At 42.9% G+C, this 24,637-nt stretch overlaps 1 protein-coding gene across 1 annotated transcript in view; it reads left to right on the plus strand.

Annotated features, from left to right (window-relative positions):
* Nucleotides 1-24,637, plus strand: part of LOC311234736 (protocadherin-15-like) — a gene marked incomplete at its 3' end in the record, with an annotated part of 504,680 nt that overhangs the window by 113,673 nt on the left and 366,370 nt on the right. The window contains exons 3-6 of the mRNA XM_084321979.1: nt 8,593-8,753; nt 15,473-15,628; nt 22,281-22,400; nt 22,869-22,979. Coding sequence (XP_084178105.1) covers nt 8,593-8,753; nt 15,473-15,628; nt 22,281-22,400; nt 22,869-22,979 — 548 coding nt within the window. The remainder of the gene's footprint in view (nt 1-8,592; nt 8,754-15,472; nt 15,629-22,280; nt 22,401-22,868; nt 22,980-24,637) is intronic.

A 24,637-nucleotide genomic window follows, 5' to 3' on the forward strand; every position in this document is an offset into this window, starting at 1 on the left:
AGGGGATATTTTTAATAACAAGGGCCTCTGTAGTTATGTCGAAATATGCATAAAGTTTAACCTCACCGAGTCCACATGGCTTTTTTACATACAGTTACGACTTTGTATGAGATCTCACGGTGTTCCATTACACATACCAATTGAACACCACAGATACCACACATTTTTCTATGAAAGAGATACATTGGGAGGTTTTGTATCAGGTTTTTATTATCAATTACTAACGTCCTCGTACGAAACCCTTCAACTAGACAATGTCTGGAGGAGGGATATACCAGACCTGGAAAATGACTTTGATTGGCAAGGAGCCTGGGCAAATGTCCGACTTACATCAAGGAACCCGGATCATCAACAAATCAATCTGAACTATATTCACAGGACATACTTGACTCCTATAAGGCTGTGCAAAATGGGGCTTATACAAGACTCCAAATGCTCCCAATGTACAAATGGGGACGAAGGAACATTTATGCACATGTATTGGGACTGCCCACCAGTTAAGGCATTCTGGAAAGATGTGTCCCAACAATTATCAATACTCGTATTTTGGAATATACCTGTACACCCCGCGGTATTGCTATTGAATGATGTTTTTGAGTTTGCAGTGAACCCACAACTAAAAAGATTGGTTTTATCGGGTATCACAGTAGCTAAAAAACTGATTGCATCACGTTGGTTTCAACCGGAAAAAATGTGCCGGAAAGTGTGGTTTCTTACATATCTCGATGTGATATATCAAGAAATATCAACAGCAAGAATTCTGGGGCTCAATGAATCCAAAATGTTAATGTGGTTAGAAGTGGTGGAGAGAATAAAAGCTAGCCTATAATGGTGATGTCTGGTTAGGAGTGAGGGATAATGGAGGTACTATCCAAGAGGGGGTCCGGGAGGGGGGGGTTTGAGCTGGAGCATATGTGTGTAGGGTTTTAGAAAATAGGTATTAGGGGTATATTATATACTAACATTTATATAATTGTAACTTCGCTGGATATACACGGTATACGGTTAAAATGTTATTATTGACTATTTTTGTTTTATCCTGTTTCTGTACTTGCATATATTTTAACTACCTTTACTGAAAGTTTCATTATACAGTGTGTGTTGAGTACTGACTTTTAATAAGTTTTGTTTTGCAATAAAAAAAAAAATAAAAAAAAAATAAAAAAAAAAATAAAAAAAAATAAAACCTTCCATAGACTCACAGGAATTGTGTAAAGTTGCCCAAATAGTGAAAGGAATAGCAATGCATGTCCCCTTTAAGTTCACCGTGTGACGTGAGAGCGGGCAGAGTGGCCGCCATAGCAGAGACGCCAGAGTCCAATTAACTTAAGAAATAAAAGGCGCCTCCCTCGCCCTCCCCCGTAATATTATCAGCCGTGTAATTTAAGACCTGAGAGTTCCAAAAAGATGTAGCCCACTACTCACGTTACCGAGGCGGAACTATTTATGAAAAGGCTGTGTTTTAGATTAACGATCCAGCAACGCGGAGCAGCTATTTGACTTTTAAATTAAATTCTTAGAGGGAGTTTTAGAGGGAGTTTTGAGTCCAAGTGAGACAGAGATAATTATAAGTCCCTGTGATCACAACATAGATGCATCAACCCACGAGAGCTGCAAACAGGGTGCACAGTCATTAATGGCAAAAGAATTAAGGGCAGTAAATTGTCGCGGTAATGTGGTGGCACTCCATCGCTCTTATCTCCACGTTCCTGCATGGGAATCTTAAGCATCTGGGTGACTCTGCAGAAAGGATAAAACCATTTTATGATGCATAAAATACAAGATGTTATGGGCAGTAATTAAAAAGCCCATTAAGACACCACCGTCCTCTTAGGCTTTACAGCTAAATGTTCCACTTAATACCTAGGTGGTGTATTAGTGAGGCATGTGATGAAGTGTGCTTCACTGTATATATTGTAATGTCTGTATGTCTTAGTTCTCCCTTTTCTACCACTTCCTGAGGTGACCACATACTGTGCAGCGCGATAATTCCCAGCTACAACCGTTGCTTCTTAACCTCTTCCACCCGTGCGGTCCATCGGCGGACCGCAAATGACACGTCATAAATCAATCTCTCCAGACTGTTTAACAAAAGTATCGTTTTATTTTTCAAACGTATTCACGTATAAACATCATAACCATGTCACAACAGCATGTATAATGTATATTATCATCAATACGTTAGTTTACCAATAGGTTAAAGTGTTATTAGATAGATAACATTTTTCGTTTTGGTGTTGTATAGTTCACGAAAGTGGCTTCACCCGATCACATTGAAAAGCCCTCGGGACCCCTGACTCACCACGCTGACTCTCTCTCTCTCTCTCTCTCTCTCTCTCTCTCTCTCTCTCTCTCTCTCTCTCTCTCTCTCTATCTCTCTCTCTCTCTCTCTCTCTACCAGGGAGAAGCCCCGCGCATCAGGTTGTGTGTAAAATGCGTGTGTGTTTGTGTCCCCGACAGAAGCTCCTCTCTCTCTCTCTCTCTCTCCCTCTCTCTCTCTCCCTCTCTATCTCTCTCTCCCTCTCTCTGTCCCTCTCTATCTCTCTCTCCCTCTCTCTCGCTAGCTTGTTCTCTGCCTCGCTTCACTTTGAGGAAGTGAAGGCATTTCCACTCGCTCTGCTGTTGAGGGGGCGGAGATATGCAAATCAGTACCTTATTCACATCAGCAATACTGTCAAATCAGAACGGCTTAGTTGAGTGAGGGAAGATCTCGTGAACTCAAGACTAGACTGATGAGTCAATATGATAATTAACGACACAGACCACATTGATATAATCCCCCATTGCTAGGAAACAATGCTAAACACTGGAAAAGGCCATTTATAATGCATGGGACCTTTAAGAAAAAGCAGGTGGCGAAAAGAAATCCAGACACTGCAGGTGGACCTATGTTCCCATCTAGACTACTTCTCTTATTCAGAACTTCAGAGTTTCTTCTGGCTTGTGAGGTGAAAGAAACAGGGGTATTCCTGGCAAAAAGAAGGGTTGTGAAAGGTGTTGGAACTTGGGTTATGACACCAAGTGTATACAGTATATATATTAATACATGGTATTAATTAAAGCTCCTCCGCAGGGGGTTATTTCTTTGCTTTAGTAGCATTTTATTTTCTGCTAACATGCTTTAGCAGGATTGCTTTTAGAAAACATTTAAAATTAGCAACCGACCATCCATTATTTGTAGACGTTATCCTACTCCTAAATTGGTTGCATGGGAGTGACCCTTAGCCATAGAAGGCTTTGTGAATATGGGCCCTGGAGGGCTACTGTGCCGAAGTTTAATCTTTCACTGATTAGAACATTGGAATTTAAACCAGCATATACTGTGGCCCTTGAGGACGGTAATTATGAATGCTAGTGGTTATCCTACTTACAGTAATACAGGGACTACTTCAAAGCCTTCTAATAATTATGGTTGCTCTTAACACTTCTGGCGCCAACAGCAGAGGGCGCTGTGACCCTTTAGTGCCAGTGCTTTATACAATGAAGGATATGACTTACAGTATTTGCGAGTGCTTAGAATATATCTTAAATTATGGCTATGGGTCTAATACACTTGTCGCTTATCAATGAGTTGCTTGCAGTCAACATGTACAAAACGGATTGTTTTTTCATTACATTTCCGCTTTATACCGTTTTGAATACGAGTATAGTTTTGGTGATTTCTAGTAATTCCAGAGAAAGACGCGATAATAGCCCTTTAGTGGAATACACAAAACACGTTGTAATTTTTCGGCTGATTTATGAATTGTTTTCAAATAAACGCTTGATTATCGATAGTATATGTGTCCTCATGCACGATACAGAAGCAGGCTGAAAAATCGATTATCCGTGCCTTGGTCGGAGCCATGCACACACACACACAAATATCTGATTAACCCAAGATTGGTAACATAGATTCCTTACCTCACATCTGATGTCCTGCAAAAAGATGAATCAAATTCCTGATCGCCATTCCAAATATTGATCGCGTTTATTGATCCAACGTTATATATCCAAAACACATAATCCACGCTGCTCCCAGTCTCCCCAGTCAATGTGTTATAACGATACTGCATGCCAGAGAAGGAAAACCTGGACCGGACTTTTTTTTTGATGCACAACCTTAGCCAGAGGGATTCCAATGATGTGCAATACCATCCGGGAGACGATAGGCGGCGGTGTTTGCCCTTTGCGAGCTCAGACCCATTCCCAATGATAACGTCAGGCTAGATGGATGAAAAATGAATGGATATAGCGAATCAAAGAAATATCGATTAAAACCAGAGATTTCTGGTTTGGTGCCCAGAGCATGGCGAGTTAACCCGACGTATCTCGGGTTTGGCCTCGAATGGGTTAACAGGCCAATTTAGCAGTAGATTAAAAAAGTAATGGGCATCTCGGTCTTACCAGTAATTCCAAATGTTTTACCAAAACCTATACTCTCAAAGCATTTTAGCAGAGAAAGTGCTCCAAAAATGAAGTAATAATAATAGCAATACTAATATAATAATAATAACAACAACAATAACAATTATAGTTATTATTATTGCTATTATTAGTATTATTATTATATTTTTTAACACATTCTGCGCCATAAACAAGTTAACTCGTTATTGGCCGGCATGCGTTGAACGCCAGGAACGAGTTAACTCGTTTTTGGGATCGTTATTTCATTTATTCGCTATATCCATTCATAATTCATAGCTGCAGCCTCTGGTATCCTCTTCAGATACGATAGTGACTGGTGACTTCAACCAGGCAAATCTGAAAAAAGTGATGCCGACCTTTTTTCAGCACATCGCCTGCTCCACAAGAGGGGGAAACACACTCGACCACTGTTACACCCCGTTCAGAGCTGGCTACAAGGCTGTAGCGGCTCCGCCACTGATGGGTTCTGCAAGCGCGAGCGATCACAACTCCATTTTTTAAATCCCAGCATACAAACAAAGATCGCGTGACGTCGTCGTGTCACGTGAGACAAAAAAGTGGTCTGACGAATCAGAGGCCGCGCTCCGTGACGCGTTCGAGGATACAGACTGGGACATGTTTAAAGGAAGCGCCAGTGACGTCAGCGAGTACGCTGATACCGTTGTGAGTTACATAACAACAGTGGCAGACGGTATTGTCCTCACAAAGAAGGCGCGGGTTTTCCCAAACCAGAAACCTTGGGTGGACAGCACTATAAAAGCAGCCCTGAACTTCAGTCTACACTCTGCGCAAGGCTGTTAAACTTGCTAAGAGGACATATGCTGAGAAACTGGAGACACAAATGGCACAAAACGACACAAGAGGCTTGTGGAGGGGACTGAAGACAATAACTGACTACAAAGTCAGTGCCCCCTCAATGGGGAGCGACGACGCCTCTCTCGCGGACAAACTCAACTCCTTCTACGCTCGGTTCGGTGTAGACAGTGTCGCCGCTAGCCCTCTGGCTAGTGACGTCACTGGCGCACCGGCTGTTGTGGAGGGGGGGGGGGGGGGGGCAACCGCGGGGGGGCGGGGGCGCTCTCTCGTTGTCGGAACACAGTGTGAGAAGAGCATTTATGCAGGTGAACACCAGGAAGGCTGCGGGCCCAGATGGTATAACAGGACGCATACTTAAGTCCTGTGCAAACCAGCTTGCCCCGGTGTTCACCGCCATATTTAATCAATCCCTGGCGGAGTCAGTAGTCCCTGCCTGCTTCAAGATGTCTACCATCATCCCTGTACCGAAGAAACCCTCCCCAACATGTCCAAATGACTACAGACCGGTGGCACTCACCTCTGTGGTCATGAAATGTTTCGAGAGCCTGGTCAAGGACCACATTTGTGCCTCTCTCCCCAGTGATATGGACCCTATGCAATTTGCATACAGGACAAACAGGTCCACTGACGACGCGGTCTCCCAGGTACTGCACAGCACTCTCTCCCACCTTGACCGTCAGAAGGGGGGCTATGTGAGACTGTTGTTCATTGACTACAGCTCAGCGTTCAACACCATAGTCCCCACCAGACTGGTGGACAAGCTGATCGAGCTAGGTCTGAGCTCCGCCCTGAGCGCCTGGGTACTGGACTTTCTGAGTGAAAGACCCCAGGCGGTCAGGGTGGGGGGTCAGACCTCCAACACCATCACCCTGAGCATCGGGTCCCCCCAGGGCTGTGTTCTAAGCCCCCTGCTGTACTCACTCTACACACACGATTGTGTGGCCAAGTTCAGCTCCAACTCCATAGTGAAGTTCGCCGACGACACGGTGGTGGTGGGGCTGATCTCGGACAACGACGAGAAGGCCTACCGAGAGGAGGTTGAGGTACTGGAACGTTGGTGCCAGGACAACAGCCTGCTCCTGAACATTGGTAAAACCAAGGAGCTGATCGTGGATTATAGGAGAGGACAGCAGGAGACACACACACCACTGATGATTAACGGGGCTACCGTGGACAGGGTGAGCAGCTTCAAGTACCTGGGGGTCCACATCTCAGAGGATCTGACATGGTCAACACACATAGACACAGTAGTAAAGAAAGCGAAGCAGCGCCTCTACCACCTGAGACAGTTAAGGAAGTTCAGAGTATCGGGGAAGATACTCCAGTCCTTCTACTCAGGAGCTGTAGAGAGCATCTTGACCGGAAACATCACTGCCTGGTATGGGAACAGCACGGCACAGGACAAGAAGGCCCTACAGAGAGTGGTGCGCTCAGCCGAGCGTACCACGGGTATTGCGCTACCTCCCCTGCAGGCTCTATACAACAAGAGGTGCAAATCCAGAGCCTGCAGGATAATGAAAGACCCCCACCACCCCAATAACAGCCTGTTCCAGCTGCTGAGGTCAGGCAGACGCCTGCGAACCCCAGCTACTAGGACGGAGAGGCTTAGGCTAAGCTTCTTCCCCCAGGCCATCAGAGCCTTGAACAATGAACATTGAGAGACACAGAAACTGAACTATCCACACACAAGCACACACAAGCACATACACGACACGCACGCTGAGCACGCTCACACACTAGCAGCCACTTTAACACTCATGCCGCACACACGCACACTTATGGCCAGAGGAAAGGCCACTTTAAATTAGTATAACATCAGGAACAGTGTATTGCACTACTAAAGCTACCTAGCATGTCCTATATGCTCTGTAAATACTATGTACAGATACCGAGATGGCACACCATGTACCTGTTTATTGCACTGTTGTTGTTATTGGATTCTTTAATATGTTGTACCACTGTATTTATATTGGATTCTATTATATGTTGTACCACTGTATTGCACATCGTCGCGGGCAAGACCAGCCGCATTTCATTGTATACCTGTATGCCGTGACAATTAAAACTCTTGACTTGACTTGACAGAGCCTGTCTGAGCTGGCAGACGGTCAACACCGCCCTCTACTGCCAGGCGGAGCTAGTGCATCTCATTGAAAATGGGTTTGTGTGCTTTAGGAGGCGATCTGAGCCGGGCGGGCGGTGTTTAAATACTCGGGCGAACCAGTTCTATACAACGGTGGCATCGAGCAGTAACTCCGCCCGCCCGTCATTGTGAACCGGTCGGTAGTGTGGTACGGACCTCTACAAGCATTATTTGGAATTGCAATCAGATATTTGGATTATCTCTTTTGCATTACATCTGATACAAGGTAAGAAGATTATATATAAATTTGATCGTTGATCTGACATTTATTTCTACCGCGATCACAGCTATATGTGTGGACCGTGTATGGCTGTTTACCGTTGGCTGCGGTGGGGGTGGGGGGGAGCGCCCCGCTACGACGGTAATTTCATGTATGGACAAGGAGACATACTAATGATAATCTAGCGTTGATTTCAGGATGATTAGATAATCAGCCGAAAAATTACAACGTGATGACTGGATTACAGTAAACCGCCTTTTTCTCACCTTTTCCTGGAATTACTGAAAAACACCCAAACCATACTCTATTCAAAGCGGTATAAAACGGAAATGTACAGATGAAAAAACAATCTGTCTTAGGCATGTTGACTAGAAGCAACTCACTGAGACCCGACAGAGTTATTAGACCCATAGATATAATATAAGATATATTTTAAGCACTCGCAATTGTCAGTCTAAAACTATATCCATTGAATAAAGACCTGGCGATGAATGGGGTATCAGTGCCCCCTGGTGCTGGCGGTCAATGTGTTAATCAAGAAGCAAGCTATTTAATACCTTCATTGAAAATGGTTGCAGCTATCATATTATAGTTATCAACCTCTAAACTTCTAAAGCATCACTATCTTATCTTGGCTGTTGTTGGTGTTAAACCAATAAACAATTGTCATAACTAAAATCATAAACAAAACAACAACAACAATCTCACACACACACACACACACACACACACACACACACACACACACACACACACACACACACACACACACACACTTCGTTTGTCAAAACAATAAACATCCTGTCTGTGTGTTGCGTCTGTGGAGGTGCTGTTATGTCTGTCTCATCCAAGATGGCCTTCTTTCTAGTTCCCTCTCAGCTTATTTCTGTTTACTTTCATAACTACTGTGAGAAACCGAGAGAGGGTGGACCTCCCTCCCCGTTTCTATATACATTATGCCGTAGTAAGGTTTTGTCCTTGACCGAATGCCGTTCTCTCTCCACAGGTTCGGTTCTGGTGGAGAACATGCAGATCAACGGTCGAGCTCAGGACCCAGGAAGAACCATTTCTCTGACCCTGCTGGACAACTATGATCACTGGGTGATCCTGGACGCTGCCAGGCAGAGGCTCTTCCTCAACTCCACTGGAAGGGTTCTGGATCGGGATGTGAGTGTGGGACTGGGACTGGACTTTTAGTAGAGGAGATATTATAGACATATTATTAGAGTTTGTTGGATATTTTCTTTATTTTATGTTGCTGATGAATACATACTTTCATACTAATGTATGCATAATGACAATACAGTACAATCTAATATAATCGAATCTAATTTGTGGTGAATAACACCACAAAATCTGACAGATATATTTTTTTTAACTGGTTGATTTGGTTTTAATGTGTTACTTTTTGTTTAGGGATGCCCCGATCGAGTGGCCGTGAGCAGTGCATTGGCTGATATGGCTTATAGACGATCAGTAATTGGTATCGGTGGCAAAACAACGTTATCAGGGCATCCGTACTTCTTTGTCATTTGCACAAGCAGAAAATAGATATCTGAAAGTGCACAATTGTTTCAGAACATAGCAGCCAGTTAACTAGTAAATAAATTAGCTTCTGTCCATTACTGATTAACTCTGACCGTTGCAACTGTAGCAATAAACTAACTATTGTTGTTGAAACTGCATGTGAATTCCAAGTATGTTCTACATCAGACCTGGGCATTGTACGGACCGCAGTGATTCTGACCGGCCCGCGAAAGATTACATGATAATAAAAAAAAATATATATATATATATATATAATTTTTCTTTTTTTTACATTTTTTCTTTTCATGTCAACGTTCACATGCACAATATACGCTTACCTAGGATTTGACTTGATTCAACAACAACGCAGTCGGGGCAATGGCAAGCCGAAAACTGTCGAAAGTGTGTTTTTTTTTCACAACTGAGGTAGGTAGATAAAAAAAAAATATTTGCAATTAATTTCAAGGCAACTAGGCAGCAACAATCTCGAACACATGAAAACCCTGAAAGAAGTCAAACTATCAGCTGATCACCGGCACAGGTACTCATCCATGTTAGGAGCACTGCATGATGAATTTTCAAGGCGTTTTCAAGATTTCAAAAAGGTTGAGGATGAAATGCAGCTGGTTTCCTCTCCCTTTACCTGCAGTGTTGATAGTGCACCCACTGATGTTCAGCTTGAATTCATTGACCTGCAGTCTGATTCACTACTGAAAGAGCACTTTAAGTCAGCATCACTGCTAGAGTTCTACTCTGCTCTCAAGGAGGAGAACTTTCCAAACATGAGGAGACATGCTCAGAAGATGTTGGTTCTCTTTAGATCCACCTATATGTGAACAGACATTCTCAGTCATGACGTTTACCAAGTCCAGGTACAGATCCTCTCTCACTGATGAACATCTGGCAGCTGTGCTTCGCATCTCCACCTCAGACATGCAACCTGACTTTGAAGTTAAAGCTCAACAGAGACTGGATTTATCACACTGAATGAAAAAAAAAAGAGCTGAAGAACACTAAAATGTGGAAATATAACAAGTGAAATGGGACACTTGATATTTTGTTTTAATTTCTTTTTGCACAGTTCTGAAAACATTAAATGTTTAATATAGGCATGTAAAGTAAAAAAAGGCTACAAAACTGGGACACTTTTCTTTACACAGTTCAGTGACATGTCTTGTTTATTTTGGCTATAAGATGATGTGATGTCTTTAGAAAGCTAAGAAAATCCTTGTTTCAATAGTGTATGTAACTCAAAATAATAACTTTATTTGTATAGCACTTTTTCATACATGCCCTTTGTTATTAATGTTTCACATTTTGTTTATCATTTTGGAAATAAATTCTATTTGAATAAATGATATTTTTGAAAGCTAACCTCACCTTTTAATTGCCAAATAATAACATACTGTACACTCTTACCAGGGGTCAAAACAATGCCATTTACTGCTTTTTATATAGAAATAAATTTTATATTATGCATAATTGAGTTTGGAATTTTGGCCCGGCCCTCCAACATATTTTCAGTTGCTCATTCGGCCCCCCGGGAAAAATAATTGCCCACCCCTGTTCTACATACTACATGTACGTATGTACATATTAGCACATTCCGTTGGCGCCTATAGTGTTCAGTACATGAATTGCAGTATGTGTGACTTGGAACACACCCAGGAGGAAGTGGCTGTTTGTAATACCAGAAGAAGAAAACAGTTCACTGACAGCTGTTACACCAGGAGGGTTGCACTGGCAGTTTTGCCAAAAAAATTTGGGGTGGAAACGATAATATCAACCATCTACTCCATATACTTCACATGTTAGTAGAAGTGAATGAAGAACTCTCTCCCGTCCCTCAATAACAACTGCTGTTCCAGTGGAGCTGCTCAGGGGCCGGTGTCAGACCTCTCACCTCAGTCATGGACTGTCTGCCCTCCTCCCCTCCGGGAGACGCTACAGGAACCTCCGCTCCAAGTCAGCTCTGTACCACGTTGACAGCCCCCTTCCCCCTACCATATAAACTTTGAACTCTGACTCCATTGCCTACACCCTAGGCTCTGTTACCCATACTGTACGACTCTGAACATGTGGTTCCTGAGATGCAGAAAATTCGCCAGAATGAAGTAATCATAATAATCCTCGTACTATAGTCTTCCCATATACTCTGTATGATAGCATGTACAACAGTGCTGTATATACAGCATATTTACATTTATATTTGTACAGTATATTTACAGCATTATATATATATATATATATATATATATATATATATATATATATATTAAGGCTGTCAAATATATCGCGTTAATATCGCGTTAACTCCCGATTCTATTAATGCCACTAATTCTTTTAACTCAAGATTAACTAAAAAAAAAAAAATCTTTTTTAATTTTTTTTACTAGACTTCACTCAGGTGTATTATTGATGCTCTCATTGATACTATGTTTGTTTCTGAAGTGTGTGTGTGTGTGTGTGTGTGTGTGTGTGTGTGTGTGTGTGTGTGTGTGTGTGTGTGTGCGTGCGTGCGTGCGTGCGTGCGTGCGTGCGTGCGTGCGTGCGTGTGTGTGTGTGTGTGTGTGTGTGTGTGTGTGTGTGTGTGTGAGATATAGAGAGAGAGGGGGGTGAGAGAGATGAGGAAGGGGCAAAAGAGAAAAAGAGCTGGGAGAGTGTGTGTGTGAGGGAGAGAGGGGGGTGTGTGATTAATCAGCCCTTGTGTGTGTGAATGTAACAAGTTCCTAACGTTTTCTTTCCCCTATTATTTCATGCACACTTTATTCATTGTTTTAAATTATTATTTTCTTTTAAGTTATTTTGTGCATCACTCTGTTTTGAATTTGATGCAAATTTGCAATGCATGAGGGTCATCCTTTTGTGTTAAATGGCTGCACAAAGCAAGCATTTGTTGACTCGCATGTTGATAAGAGTATTAAAACTTGGAACTTGAAAAAGATCTGTTTAAGGTAAAATAAAATAAAAATGCGATTAATTTGCGATTAATCGCGAGTTAACTATGGACACTCATGCGATTAATCGAGTTAAATATTTTAATCGTTTGACAGCACTAATATATATATATATGACTGAATAGTGAATATACCTGCATATAATCCTTATATATACTTACTTATACACCTGGATATAACCCATATCCAGGTGTCTACAGATATGTAAAGGGATTATGTGCAGGTACAGACTGGTGTAGATATATATATACACGTTGAGAATATATATATATATATATATATATATATATATATATATATATATATATATATATATATATATATATATATATATATATATATATATATATATATATATATATATATATATATATATATATTCTCAACGTGTATATATATATCTACACCAGTCTGTACCTGCACATAATCCCTTTACATATCTGTAGATACTATATACAGTATCTGTACATATCCCGTACCTACTCTTACTACAGTCAGTGTTGGGAAAGTTCACTTTCTACATGAACTAGTTCAGTTCACAGTTCATAATTTTTTTAATGAACTAGTTCAGTTCATAGTTCATAATTCAATTTTCTTTTACTAAAGTTCATGGTTTCAAAAATGAACTAATTTATAGTTTATAGTTCTTTTTTCAATACGTTGCTGTGAGCTATTATTTGTAAAAAATTATTGAACCACAGACAGCAATCGGAATACTGGCATTTCCATAGCGCTTTGCTGCCGCCCATTCAGTCCACACTAGTAGCAGCTGCAGCTTTCATCTCTACAGTATATTTTCAAAAACATGAGGAAAAACTTAGCTTGAATTGTCTTTATTATGAAAACAAAAACAGGACTTTTGCTTATTCTCAATGTGCCGTTTAAGGTTTGCTGTCGACGTCGTCGATGTACGGACTTGCTTCTTCAAACGGGGTGGACAAGACAAACGTTAGATTTTTTCCGTCTGAGTCAGTACTGACTTTAACGTTAAACTCTTTTAAATGCTCATACACCGACGTCGTAGAGGTAGAGTCTGACTCTGAGCGAGTGCTGCTGCAGCTCTCGGCTTCGTCCATGATAATTATGCTCGCCGATTCCGCGGTTCCACTGTTTGTTGTGAGGAGTCTGATGACTTAGCCAGGGGGTGACAGGCGCGTTGCCAGATTGGGTGGTTTTCCGCATTATTTTTAAGCCTGTTTACGGTGTGTTTTAACTGGGTTTTCGGCTGAAAGGCATATGAAATCTGGCACACCTTTGAACGCCGTTATAATAGAGTGCTGAGAATGAACGCACTTTTGAACGCCGTTATACAGCGCTGAGATCTCAATTACGTTCATTTAGCGGAAATACAGTACGTTCAGTTCACGTTCGCCCAAAATACGAACGCATTCATGAACTACTATCATACTGTCTTTATACCTGTATCACTGTGTACATATTATATTACAAATCTGTACATACATCTCATTAGCATTACACTCAGTAGTACTCATTTATATATTGTATACCCAGTTGAATCACCTGTACATTGTATACTATTTCACTTTACTGTTACATTTGCACTCTGGTTGGATGCAAAACTTATTTCCGTTGTACTGTACTTGTGCTGTATAATGACAATACATTTGAATCTAATCAAATCAAATCTAATTTACTGGGCAGCTCCCTGGTGTGAATGTACAGTATATACCTGTGTGAATGTGAAGCAGGGTATTGCTGAAACACCCCAGGGCCCACTTGAAAAAGAGGTGGAAATCTCAACATGATTACCTTGGTTACATAAAGAAAAAGAAAAAAAACTATCCAAATCTATTTTGCATACAGTATTTGTACACTAACAGAACACATACTGAAAATGGCCTACAATAGTATGTACTGTAGCATGGAGAAATCGGATTCAGATGTGACTATACCAACTGTCATTCCTGTCAAATATATTATTTGGAATCACTCTCAGAACCATCAGACTCCCACAGCTGAACTGCAAGAGTGCTTCACAAAGAGAAAATGTTCTGGCCAGTCACAAGTTTCACAACACACAAATCGAAGAGTATTTAGCATCAAGGCCATGGAGCATCAATGTTTGCCAAGAGTTCTCTCAGCAGATGACCTCCCCCCTCTCGCTCTCCCCCTCTCTCCAGCTTTAGTGTTTGGAACAGTTTTGTTTATATTCTCTACTGTTTGGGTGCTGTGCCCGTTGTCTTGCAGCGTCGTTGGAATAATTTGAAACCCTGGCTCAGAGCCCATACACGCCTCCTCACTCACTGCCTCAGAATACAAGAGAATGCAGATGGTTTCTTAGAGACAGCAATATATTGTAGGGAATGAAAGGAACAGTATAGAATAAATAGTTTATAGGTTTATGATTGACTATGGCGACTTAAAGCTACCTTGGGTCTTCTGAAAGGCGCTATATAAAATGAAGTTATTATTATTATTATTATTATTATTATTATTATTATTATTATGGCGATGTCATTTACATGCATGTGTCCTTGCTACAAATGCCCCCTTTTCAGTACATCACTGTGGCTTATACACATCTGTAAATTGGCTATCATTACACTCTATATGAGAATAATAGAGAAAATAATTGGCTTACACTTATTTACAAAACCCTCCTTGGTCCTATGAGTCATATTAGCCGATACACTGCACGTATCTCGCTAGAGATATTCCCCATGTTAACAATGGTCCAATTTGCTGCTCCCAGCAGTTGGAACACGATGTGAAAGAAATTGACACATTGATCCCTCTCACTACTTTTAAGGACTCTATCACAGAGTTTACACACACCTGCAGCTGTCACCCAGCCTTGTAACGGTAATTTGTCTGTTCTGCTTCATGTATTACTGTACATACCTTGTAATTTGATTTGGTTGTTTGTTTGATGTGTGTTTTAATTTGTTTCCCTTACCTCGTGATGTGTATCTGTTTCTTTTCTATTTAATAAAATGTTTTTCTTTTGTCCCCTTTCCCTGCTACCCTTCGAGAGGCCCTTTTGTCCTCCCGCCAGGCCGTCATTGTAATGGGCCTGCCTGGTTAAATACAGGTTAAATAAAATAGGTTGGCGTGTCAGTCGAGGGAAAAGGGGAGCAATGTTGTGTGACGTTTGTTTTTGTATGATTTGTTTTAGTTTGATTAGTCCTTTGTCTTTGTAGTATACTTTCTCTGTTTAACCGCTCTATCCCTCTCTCTCTTTCTCTCTCTCTTTCTCGCCCTCTCTCTCTCTCTATCTCTCTCTCTCTCTCTCTCTCTCTCTCTCTCTCTCTCTCTCTCTCTCTCTCTCTCCATCTCTCTCTCTATCTCTCTCTCTCTCTCTCTTTCTCTCTCTCTCTCCATCTCTCTCTCTATCTCTCTCTCTCTCTGTCTCCCTCCCCCCTCCCCCCCTCTCTCTCTCAGCCCCCCAGCTACATCACCACTATCGTGGTGCGGGTGCAGTGCATCAACGAGCTGGTCGGCACCGTCATCCTGCACGAGGTGCGTATCGTGGTGAGGGACCGAAACGACAACACGCCTCGCTTCCAGCAGCCACGGTACTATGTAGCGGTGAACGAGGTAAGCTGCATGTTGTCCTCCTTAGCTCACTGACTGATGTCCTTAGCTCAATGACCGATTTCCTTAGCTCACTGACCGATGTCCTTAGCTCAATGACCGATGTCCTTAGCTCAATGACCGATGTCCTTAGCTCACTGACCGCTGTCCTTAGCTCACTGGCCGATGTCCTTAGCTCACTGACCGATGTCCTTAGCTCACTGACCGATGTCCTTAGCTCACTGACCGATGTCCTTAGCTCACTGACCGATGTCCTTAGCTCACTGACCGATGTCCTTAGCTCAATGACCGATATCCTTAGTTCACTGACCGCTGTCCTTAGCTCACTGACCGCTGTCCTTAGCTCACTGACCGATGCCCTTAGCTCACTGACCGATGCCCTTAGCTCACTGACCGTTATCATTAGCTCACTGACCGTTATCATTAGCTCACTGACCGTTATCATTAGCTCACTGACCGTTATCATTAGCTCACTGACCATTATCATTAGCTCACTGACCATTATCATTAGCTCACTGACCGTTGTTGTCCTTAGCCTGTTATCCTTAGCTCACTGACCATTATCCTTAGCTCACTGACCTTTATCCTTAGCTCACTGACCGCTGTCCTTAGCTCAATGACCCTTGTCCTTAGCTCACTGACCGTTATAATTAGCTCACTGACCGTTGTTGTCCTTAGCTTACTGACCGTTGTTCAGCCATCGGCCATCCTATGAGATTTTGACAGTCAACGTGACCCCCTCTGAGTTCGGTCACCAAAAGCCCAGCGGGCGAATTCACAAAGGGATTGCGCGGCTCTTTCTGACGCTATGCCGGTGCAAATAGCTCTGAAATACAGTTTGCTATTCACAAAGCAAGCGCAAAGGGTGAAATATGGTGGTAATTGCGTTGCCATCAGCATTGCGTCTCGGTGCGTCAGTGGTATTTGCGGGTATTGAAAAGAGGTAATATGGGCAGAACATGTGCCCCTTTCTATGCAAATGAGCCTCATTGCAAGGACACTCCCAATCACAAAGATCGGCGCTAATTGCCTCACGCAGTTAAAGCGACACTATTTACGTCTTGAGAAATTTGGTGGTAACACTGGTAACTAAGCGCATTTATAAAGGGGTGTCATTGCCAGCGTCTCAGGTGATCATGGCAGCAGTAACTGTTGCCAGGCGAAGGCATCGTAATGCCAGGCGTGCTCGTGAAAGAATATTTCAAATGAGAATATCACTTTGTGATTTTGGCAAGACCGAAATCATCCGGAGGACACAGGTTGCCAGCTCAAGCTATTCTTGATCTACCTAGATCTACTTGCGTGTGAATGTGCACACATGAGTGCATTTATGTATTGTGCACGTATGATGCACTTGTGTATGCGCGTGCACGTTATGTATTTTAACCACTAAAATGGTGCAAGTGTTTCTGTGTGCTTTACGGCGTTAGAGAGAGGCGTTTTTTTATTTAATAAAGACGTCTGTGTGAGTCAATACACCAATACCAACCCAGACAGACAGACAGCAACAACAAGCAGTTTAACACTTTGAGTGCCACTCACGGCTAATCTCGGGTTTACGATTGTGACGTTGAAAGCCACGTCACGGCTTTTCTCTGAATTTTTATTTTGTTTTTTTATTAGCGATCTGAATTCATATTGCATCACGCGAGCCTACCGTTGGAGATTCAGGGGCCGCCGGCGATCAGATGTGAAAAAAGCGCCCCCTATCGTCTCCCAGATGGTAAATCACCCTTTTGGAATGGACTCAATGAAAATGGATGGGGGAAAAAAAATATTCCAGTCCACATTTTCCAGTCCACTGATGCAGCCGGAGTTACCAGAGTTCATTCTGGAGACTCTGAGCCGCGGCGAGCATGGGTTATACTGTACACACGTTGGATCAATATACTTATCAATTTTTTCGAATGGTGATCAGGAATTGGAATATACTATTTGGATACCATCTGATGTTAGGTAAGGTGTTGTGTAAACCTCGTACTCTTTAGTTCACATAATAATAACGAGACAGAGAGCGTGTGTTCAGGTTTACTGTTTACTAGCCTCCCCACCAGGAAGTACTGTGCCACCTATATACCTGTCCGTGTAGCAACACGAGCCAATACCTTACATGACATCTTCCCCTTTTAGTAAGAAACATCTCCCCGTCCCTTAATAACAAATCATAATAATAATAATAATAATATAATAATAATAATAATAATAATAATAATAATAATAATAATAATAATAATAATAATAATAATAATAATAATAATAATAATAATAATAATAATAATAATAATAATAATAATAAATCTTACACCACAATAGGCATCCAATATTTGCATAACATTTTCAAACAACAAATCACATCATCTTTCCTCTCTCTTCCCATCTTTTTTTTTTCTCTTTTTTTTCAGAAACAATTCACATTCTCCGATCATCACAATACTTCATTTACTGTTTTTTATTTTCTTTTTTTTCAAACAGTCTTTCACATATCCAATCTAACTGGAGGATGTGACACCCTGCCAGAGAAAGTCACATAGGGCACTTTGGTGTTATCAGAATGTCTGTCATTTCTAATGTCACTGCCACATTGAGCTGGCTGGCATGTGTGTGTGTCTGAGTTACCTTGTTCCACATTCGGCTCAGGTACCTCAGGTGTTGTTGTCTGTGGAGCCGGTTGTTGACGAGTGCACAGGTGAGCACGATTCCTTCTCAACTGTCCTTCGTTCGTCTGCACGCTGTACGACAGACCCTCCTCCGTCCGCTTTGGAAAGCCACACCTTTTGGCCACACTGCAGCTGCCTGCATCTCCCTGAGGTTTGGCCCGCGAGGGAGTAGAGACCTTGAGAGTTGTGGTATGTTGGAGCGAATCCGTCTCCCCATGAGGAGCTCTGCAGGAGAATAACCGCTCTCCAGGGGCGTGGCGCGGTACACCAGCAGCGCCTTTGCCTTGTCGCCTCCCCCTTTCCACAGTCTTTTCACCGTAGCCACGGCCCGCTCAGCCTCTCCGTTTGCCTGCGGATACCGTGGTCACATGGGTGAAACCATACTCACTAGCAAAGTTCCGGAAGGGCAACCCACTGTATTGGGCCAGATTGTCCGAAACCAGGGTCTGTGGGGTCCCGTTACGGCTGAATATGTCCTTCAATGCAGCCACAACCGTCTCAGCTGAAGCTACCTTAAGATGGGCAACCTCCATGTAATGTGAGAAAAAATCCACAACCACAATATAAGTATTCTTCTCCCATAAGAACAAGTCTGTAGCGACCCGCTGCCAGGGCCTTTCTCGCACTGGTGTGGGGACTAAGGGCTCTCTGCGGTCTGCCCTGTGTTGTGAACATGTGCCACACAGTTCCGCGCTCACCGTCTCTCGCAGGGGCAAGGGACGTGGACTTGACAGGCCGTATGGGACAGCATCGGGCCCTAGCCCAATTTTGTAGGCCCCGTTTAGCTTCCCTAAGCCTGAGAATACTTTGGGGTATTGAACCTTGACATCACCTCGCTGGGCTGATACTGTGTGCAGCCGCTTTATGAGTCCAAGCGCCTCTATTGCAGGAAGGCCTAGAAGGGGCCTGGTTAGTTCTTCTACAACATAGATTAATTGTGCTGTTGTTCTCTTCCTAATGGTCAGTTCACCACTGAAGCAGCCTCTTGTATTTAACTTGTATTTTCCTGGTCCATACAGTACTTTTTTTGGTGGCTGTAGATGACCATGTTTTTCAACTGAGTGCATGCTACTTGGCACCGCTGTGACCTGGGCACCTGTATCCAGCTTGAATATGGCCTCCTGTCCATTCAACTCTAACAGTTCCAGCCATTCATCTTCAGGTTCCTCTAGGTTTACTACATTCAGGAACGCAAAGTCCTCTTCCTCATCTTGAGAAGGCACATCTGGAGAAGCCCCTGTGTGTGCCAGTGTGATGTCATGGACCCGTTTCTCTGTCCTGCATGTTTTTGCAAAGTGTCCTATTTTATGACACACCCTACACACAGCATCACGGGCAGGGCATTCTCTCCACATATGTCTTCTAACATTTCCACATCTGCCACATCCAGGAGACTGTGTATCAGTCCTGTACTGCTGTACCTTCTGCCATTCATATTTTTGTATGGCCTCTACATGTGCAGCTGCCTGCTGTTCCGTGCCTCTTAAGACGGGCTGTTGTTCCTTTATTGCTGCACTCTGCTTCACCTTAGTCATTGCCCTTTCCAGAGTCAAATCTGCATCCATTTGCAGGTTTTCTGATAGCTTGGCATCTCTTATGCCTACTACAATTCTGTCCCTTATCAAGTCTTCTCTTAGGGTTCCAAATTGACAATGTTCAGCCAGTGTGTGTACAGCAGTGATAAAGGATTCAACATTCTCACTTGGTTCTTGGTTCCGTCTGTTGAAACATGCTCTATCAAATATGACGTTCCTCTTACTGACACAATGTGCATTGAAAGCATCCGTGACATCCTTGTATTTGTTTTTCTGTTCCTCTGTGAGCGGCAAAACACTTAATATGTCTTCAGCGTCGTCTCCCGCCGCATACATGAAGGCATTTACTTGAAATTCTTCTGACTGTCTATCCAATCCAGACGCTATTCTATAACGTCCAAATCGCTTCATCCATTTTGTCCAGTCATTAATATTATTGTTGAAATCAAACCTGCCTGGCGGAGCCAGCTGTGGCAGCGACGGCAACTGGGCTGCTTCGTCTCCCATCCTGTCGTCGTCTTTTACTTTCTTCTTGGCCGCTGGCTTCTTTGCTGGTTTTCTTGCTTTAACCTCAGCCTTCTTGTTGATCCTGAAAGAGCCGGAGGCTCCGGTACCCGTGACTTGGACCAAGGTTCCCTTTTTCACCAGACACTTGACGGCAGTCCTCACACGCGTCTTGTTTTTATTCACGTCGTAGCCACCGGCAGCGAGAGCCTTCTTTATGGCAGCGAGTGACACCCCGCTCCTCTTTTTAGAAGCAGATACTGCCTCGACGACCAGGTCACAGACACTGAGACCTGCTTTCTTGAGTCTGGGAGCTGCCTTCTTCTTGGCGGCCGGCGTGGCGGGAGCTGGATCGACTGCTTCCATTATCCTCTCGTTCCCTGCTGCGACACATCTTTTTTTTTCTCTCGTCTCCGTATATTAAGTTATCCCACTTCTGACACCATGTTGTGTAAACCTCGTACTCTTTAGTTCACATAATAATAACGAGACGGAGAGCGTGTGTTCAGGTTTACTGTTTACTAGCCTCCCCACCAGGAAGTACTGTGCCACCTATATACCTGTCCGTGTAGCAACACGAGCCAATACCTTACATGACATAAGGAATCTATGTTATCAGTGTTAGGATAATCAGACTCGTTTTCATAGAGATATAAGCATTTCTACTATATGTGATATGGCTGTTTCACTGTAAAAGCCATGAGGAAATAATAGCAGCGATTATCAGCGCACGGCACAAGCGTGCGTGCGCACACATACTGTATACTATCGACCATCTAGCGTTTATTTGAAAACTATTCATAAATAGACCGACAAATGATAACGTTCTGGAATATTCCAGTAAAAGGCGATTATCAGGGAATGTGTTGTTTTTTCTTCGAAACCGAGTGGTTTTCAAAATGCTATAAAAAGGAAATGAAGCGATAAAAACACAATCTGCTTTGCCAATGTTGACTGGAAAATGATTCTTTGATAAGCGATGGGCAGATTAGACACATAGCATAATTTAAAACATAGATTAGGCGATATTAACGTTACATGGGCCGTGGACCGTGGCATCAACGGGGTAAAAAGGAAAACACGGCGTGGCGCTCAAAGTGTTAAGAGCCATATAGTAAAGCGGTTGTGGGAATAAGTTTAGAGAGTGGGATGTCTCACCGCTATTATGACTGGTTCAACCTGTGTCAGAGATGTATTGTGTATTATGTATGCAATGTAGCATTTGGTAGGTCTTGCAAAATAACAATAAATATCACAAATAACAAATATGTATGTCCATGTGGTTAAGGGTGTTTTTCCACGATTACGTTTTTAGCCATCCATACTTTTTGCTATGTCCTCCAGTCATATTGTGAGATTTAAAATTAAATTGGACCTGCAGTATTTGCTTAAGGATGCTTGGGATAGCAAAACCGAGCTAACAAGCGCAGTTTAAGGATATTTAGGGCCAATCCCAATCAATCCGCTGTCTCTACAACAGTTGCACATTCTGTAAAGCTGAGAGTCTTTGCCAACTGTGTAGTTTCCATCCCTTTATCAACATGGCCTCGCTTTGTGCACACTTCCTGTGATGACTCAACCCCCTTTTATAACTTCATCTCCACAGGTATGTAGTCAGGAGCATAGTGACTGCCATGTTCGTGACAACCATGACTCTGCTTTGTTCACACATCCTGTTCGTTGTGGGTTCAGAGTACCTGTCAGACTGTGTGTCTCTGCAGAGCAAAGTATCGAACCACTGCTGATTGCAACATTTGCCCATCTCCGATTGAAGTGCATATTTCTTCATAATGCGGTTTAGTGGGAATGGCAGCAGCTGTGAGGATGTGTAACACCTAGGGGATGCCGGGGCTGACATCTCTCTCTCTCTCTCTCTCTCTCTCTCTCTCTCTCTCTCTCTCTCTCTCTCTCTCTCTCTCTCTCTCTCTCTCTCTCTCTCTCTCTCTCTCTGATCGCTAGCTCACACCCATTGGAACCACAGTGTTCACAGGCTTCTCAGGAAACAACGGTGCCACAGACATCGACGACGGACCCAACGGACAGATAGAATACGGCGTTCAGTACAACCCAAATGATCCGGTATGTAGGCCTGTCGCCACATGACCTGCGCCCTGTCACCACATGACCTACACCCTGTCCCCACATGACCTACACCCTGTCACTACATGACCTACGCCCTGTCACCACATGACCTACACCCTGTCACTACATGACCTACGCCCTGTCACTACATGACCTACACCCTGTCACTACATGACCTACGCCCTGTCACCACATGACCTACACCATGTCACTACATGACCTACGCCATGTCACCACATGATCAACTCTATAATCTCTCTCTCTCTCTCTCTCTCTCTCTCTCCACCTCACTCCCTCCCTATCCCTACCCCCTATCTGTCCCCCTCTCTCTCTATCTATCTCTATCTCTCCCCCTTGCTCGTTCTCTTTATCTCTTCTCTCTCCACCTCACTCTCTCCCCCCTCCCCCCCCTCCCTCTCTCTCTCTCTCTCTCTCTCTCTCTCGCTCTCTCTCCATCTCTCTCAGGTATCTAATGGGACAGTGGGTGTAGCAAACACACTATCAGGACACATTGTTCTGACCGAGAGGCTAAACTACGAGGAGAGAACGCGCTACCTGGTCATAGTCCAAGCCAATGTAAGTTACCCCAGGCCCCTTGCTTATGATAGTGTTGTGTACCCGCCTCTTATTGAATATGAATAGGTTATTATGAATGTGAATGTCGATGTACCCCCCCCCCCCCCTCCCCCCCTTCCACTGGCATTGAGCTACATATAATTCTTTATGCCAGATAACTGATGTCACAAAGACTAGTCGGCCTATTCAGTGACAGCAGATGTATCTGGATCTTTTCATTTGTAGCATGGAATTGGGCCATTGAAGGACCTGTTTATCGCTTGGCCTAAGAAAGGGGATGAGGTTTTTTCCCCACCATGTTTTGGACAGATTGGTTGGAGAAGCATATTCTGTATTCCCACAGGAGGTTCATATTTAATTAGCTGGGTACAGGTCGTGATGTATGGATTGGCAGGTGGTGTGGACTCAAGTCATATGATTTGTGAGTTACAAATTTGATGACTTCAGACTCGACTCGACAAAATCATATCTGCAACCCGACTTTAACACTAATGACCTGTGACTTCACTTGGACTTGAGCCTTATGACTTGAAATACTTGATACTCTCCCCAAGCCCAAAATGTTCACCATAAAAAGTGTAAAGCAAATCAACTTAATTTCCCTGATTACAGTTCCACATTGGACCAATCAAGTTGCACGAGCAGAGCAGGAAGTTGTGTGTCGGTGCAGAACCTACATTTACCCTGTTGGCTTTAAACATTTTGAAATGCCATTACATTTTTAACGAACCCATTAGGACTTGTTTTTGGACTCGAAAACCCACAGTTTCGGTGTGACCTAGGGCTGGGCGATATGGCCAAAAATGATATCGCGATAACGATATCGGTAACAATATCATATCACTTGATATTTGATATTATCTATATTGTTATAAGTATAAAAAAAATTATATATATATATATATTTTTTTTTACATATTTTCTTTTTTTTTAACAACAGATGTATGTTTATTTTGCAGCAATTCTTTGTCGTTGCCGCCATCTTACATCCCCTGATGAAAGATGGTTTGAAAGCGAAAGTAAACCGGCTTCTCTGCTGGCTGTGGCTCCAGGGGAGTTGAACAGTTCTGGCTCTGCTAGTTTCTTTTCTATCTTTTGGCGCTTTTTTGGTGGACAAACCACCGCACATGTGCACCGTGACTGGAGACTAGCTCTGCTAGCACACATAGCCTGTGTACAGACGGTTTCAAACTTTATTTTAAATTAGAAAGCAAACAAAATAAATGTACAAGAGAAAAACGTATCTCAATTTGGTCAGTATTGTCATTTGGACAAGCAAAGCCATTACTTTAAGTTGCAAGCAAGAAAGACAAGTCTGTCCACTGTCTCTGGTTTTAAAACTGCCCTGTTGCAGGTCACAAAATAAAATAAAAATTAGATTTATTTTTAATTTTTTATATCGATTATTAAAATATATCGCAATCATTATCGTTATATCGCCCAGCCCTAGTGTGACCTGTGATTGCTTGAGATTTGGCCGTCTTGACTCGGATATCACCAGCCTCGACTTGGGACTCGATATGGGACTTCCTGCCTGAGGACTTGAGACATTACTGTTTGTGAAACAATGGGTCTCATTCCCGAAAATTTTTCAAAGATATATTCTGGAAGATTTATCTTGGAACCACTGAGACATAATCAATGACAAGTTCTTAAGT

This window comes from Notolepis coatsorum, assembly GCF_963971535.1.
Source record: "Notolepis coatsorum genome assembly, chromosome: 9".
In the NCBI taxonomy this organism is placed as follows: Eukaryota; Metazoa; Chordata; class Actinopteri; order Aulopiformes; family Paralepididae; genus Notolepis; species Notolepis coatsorum.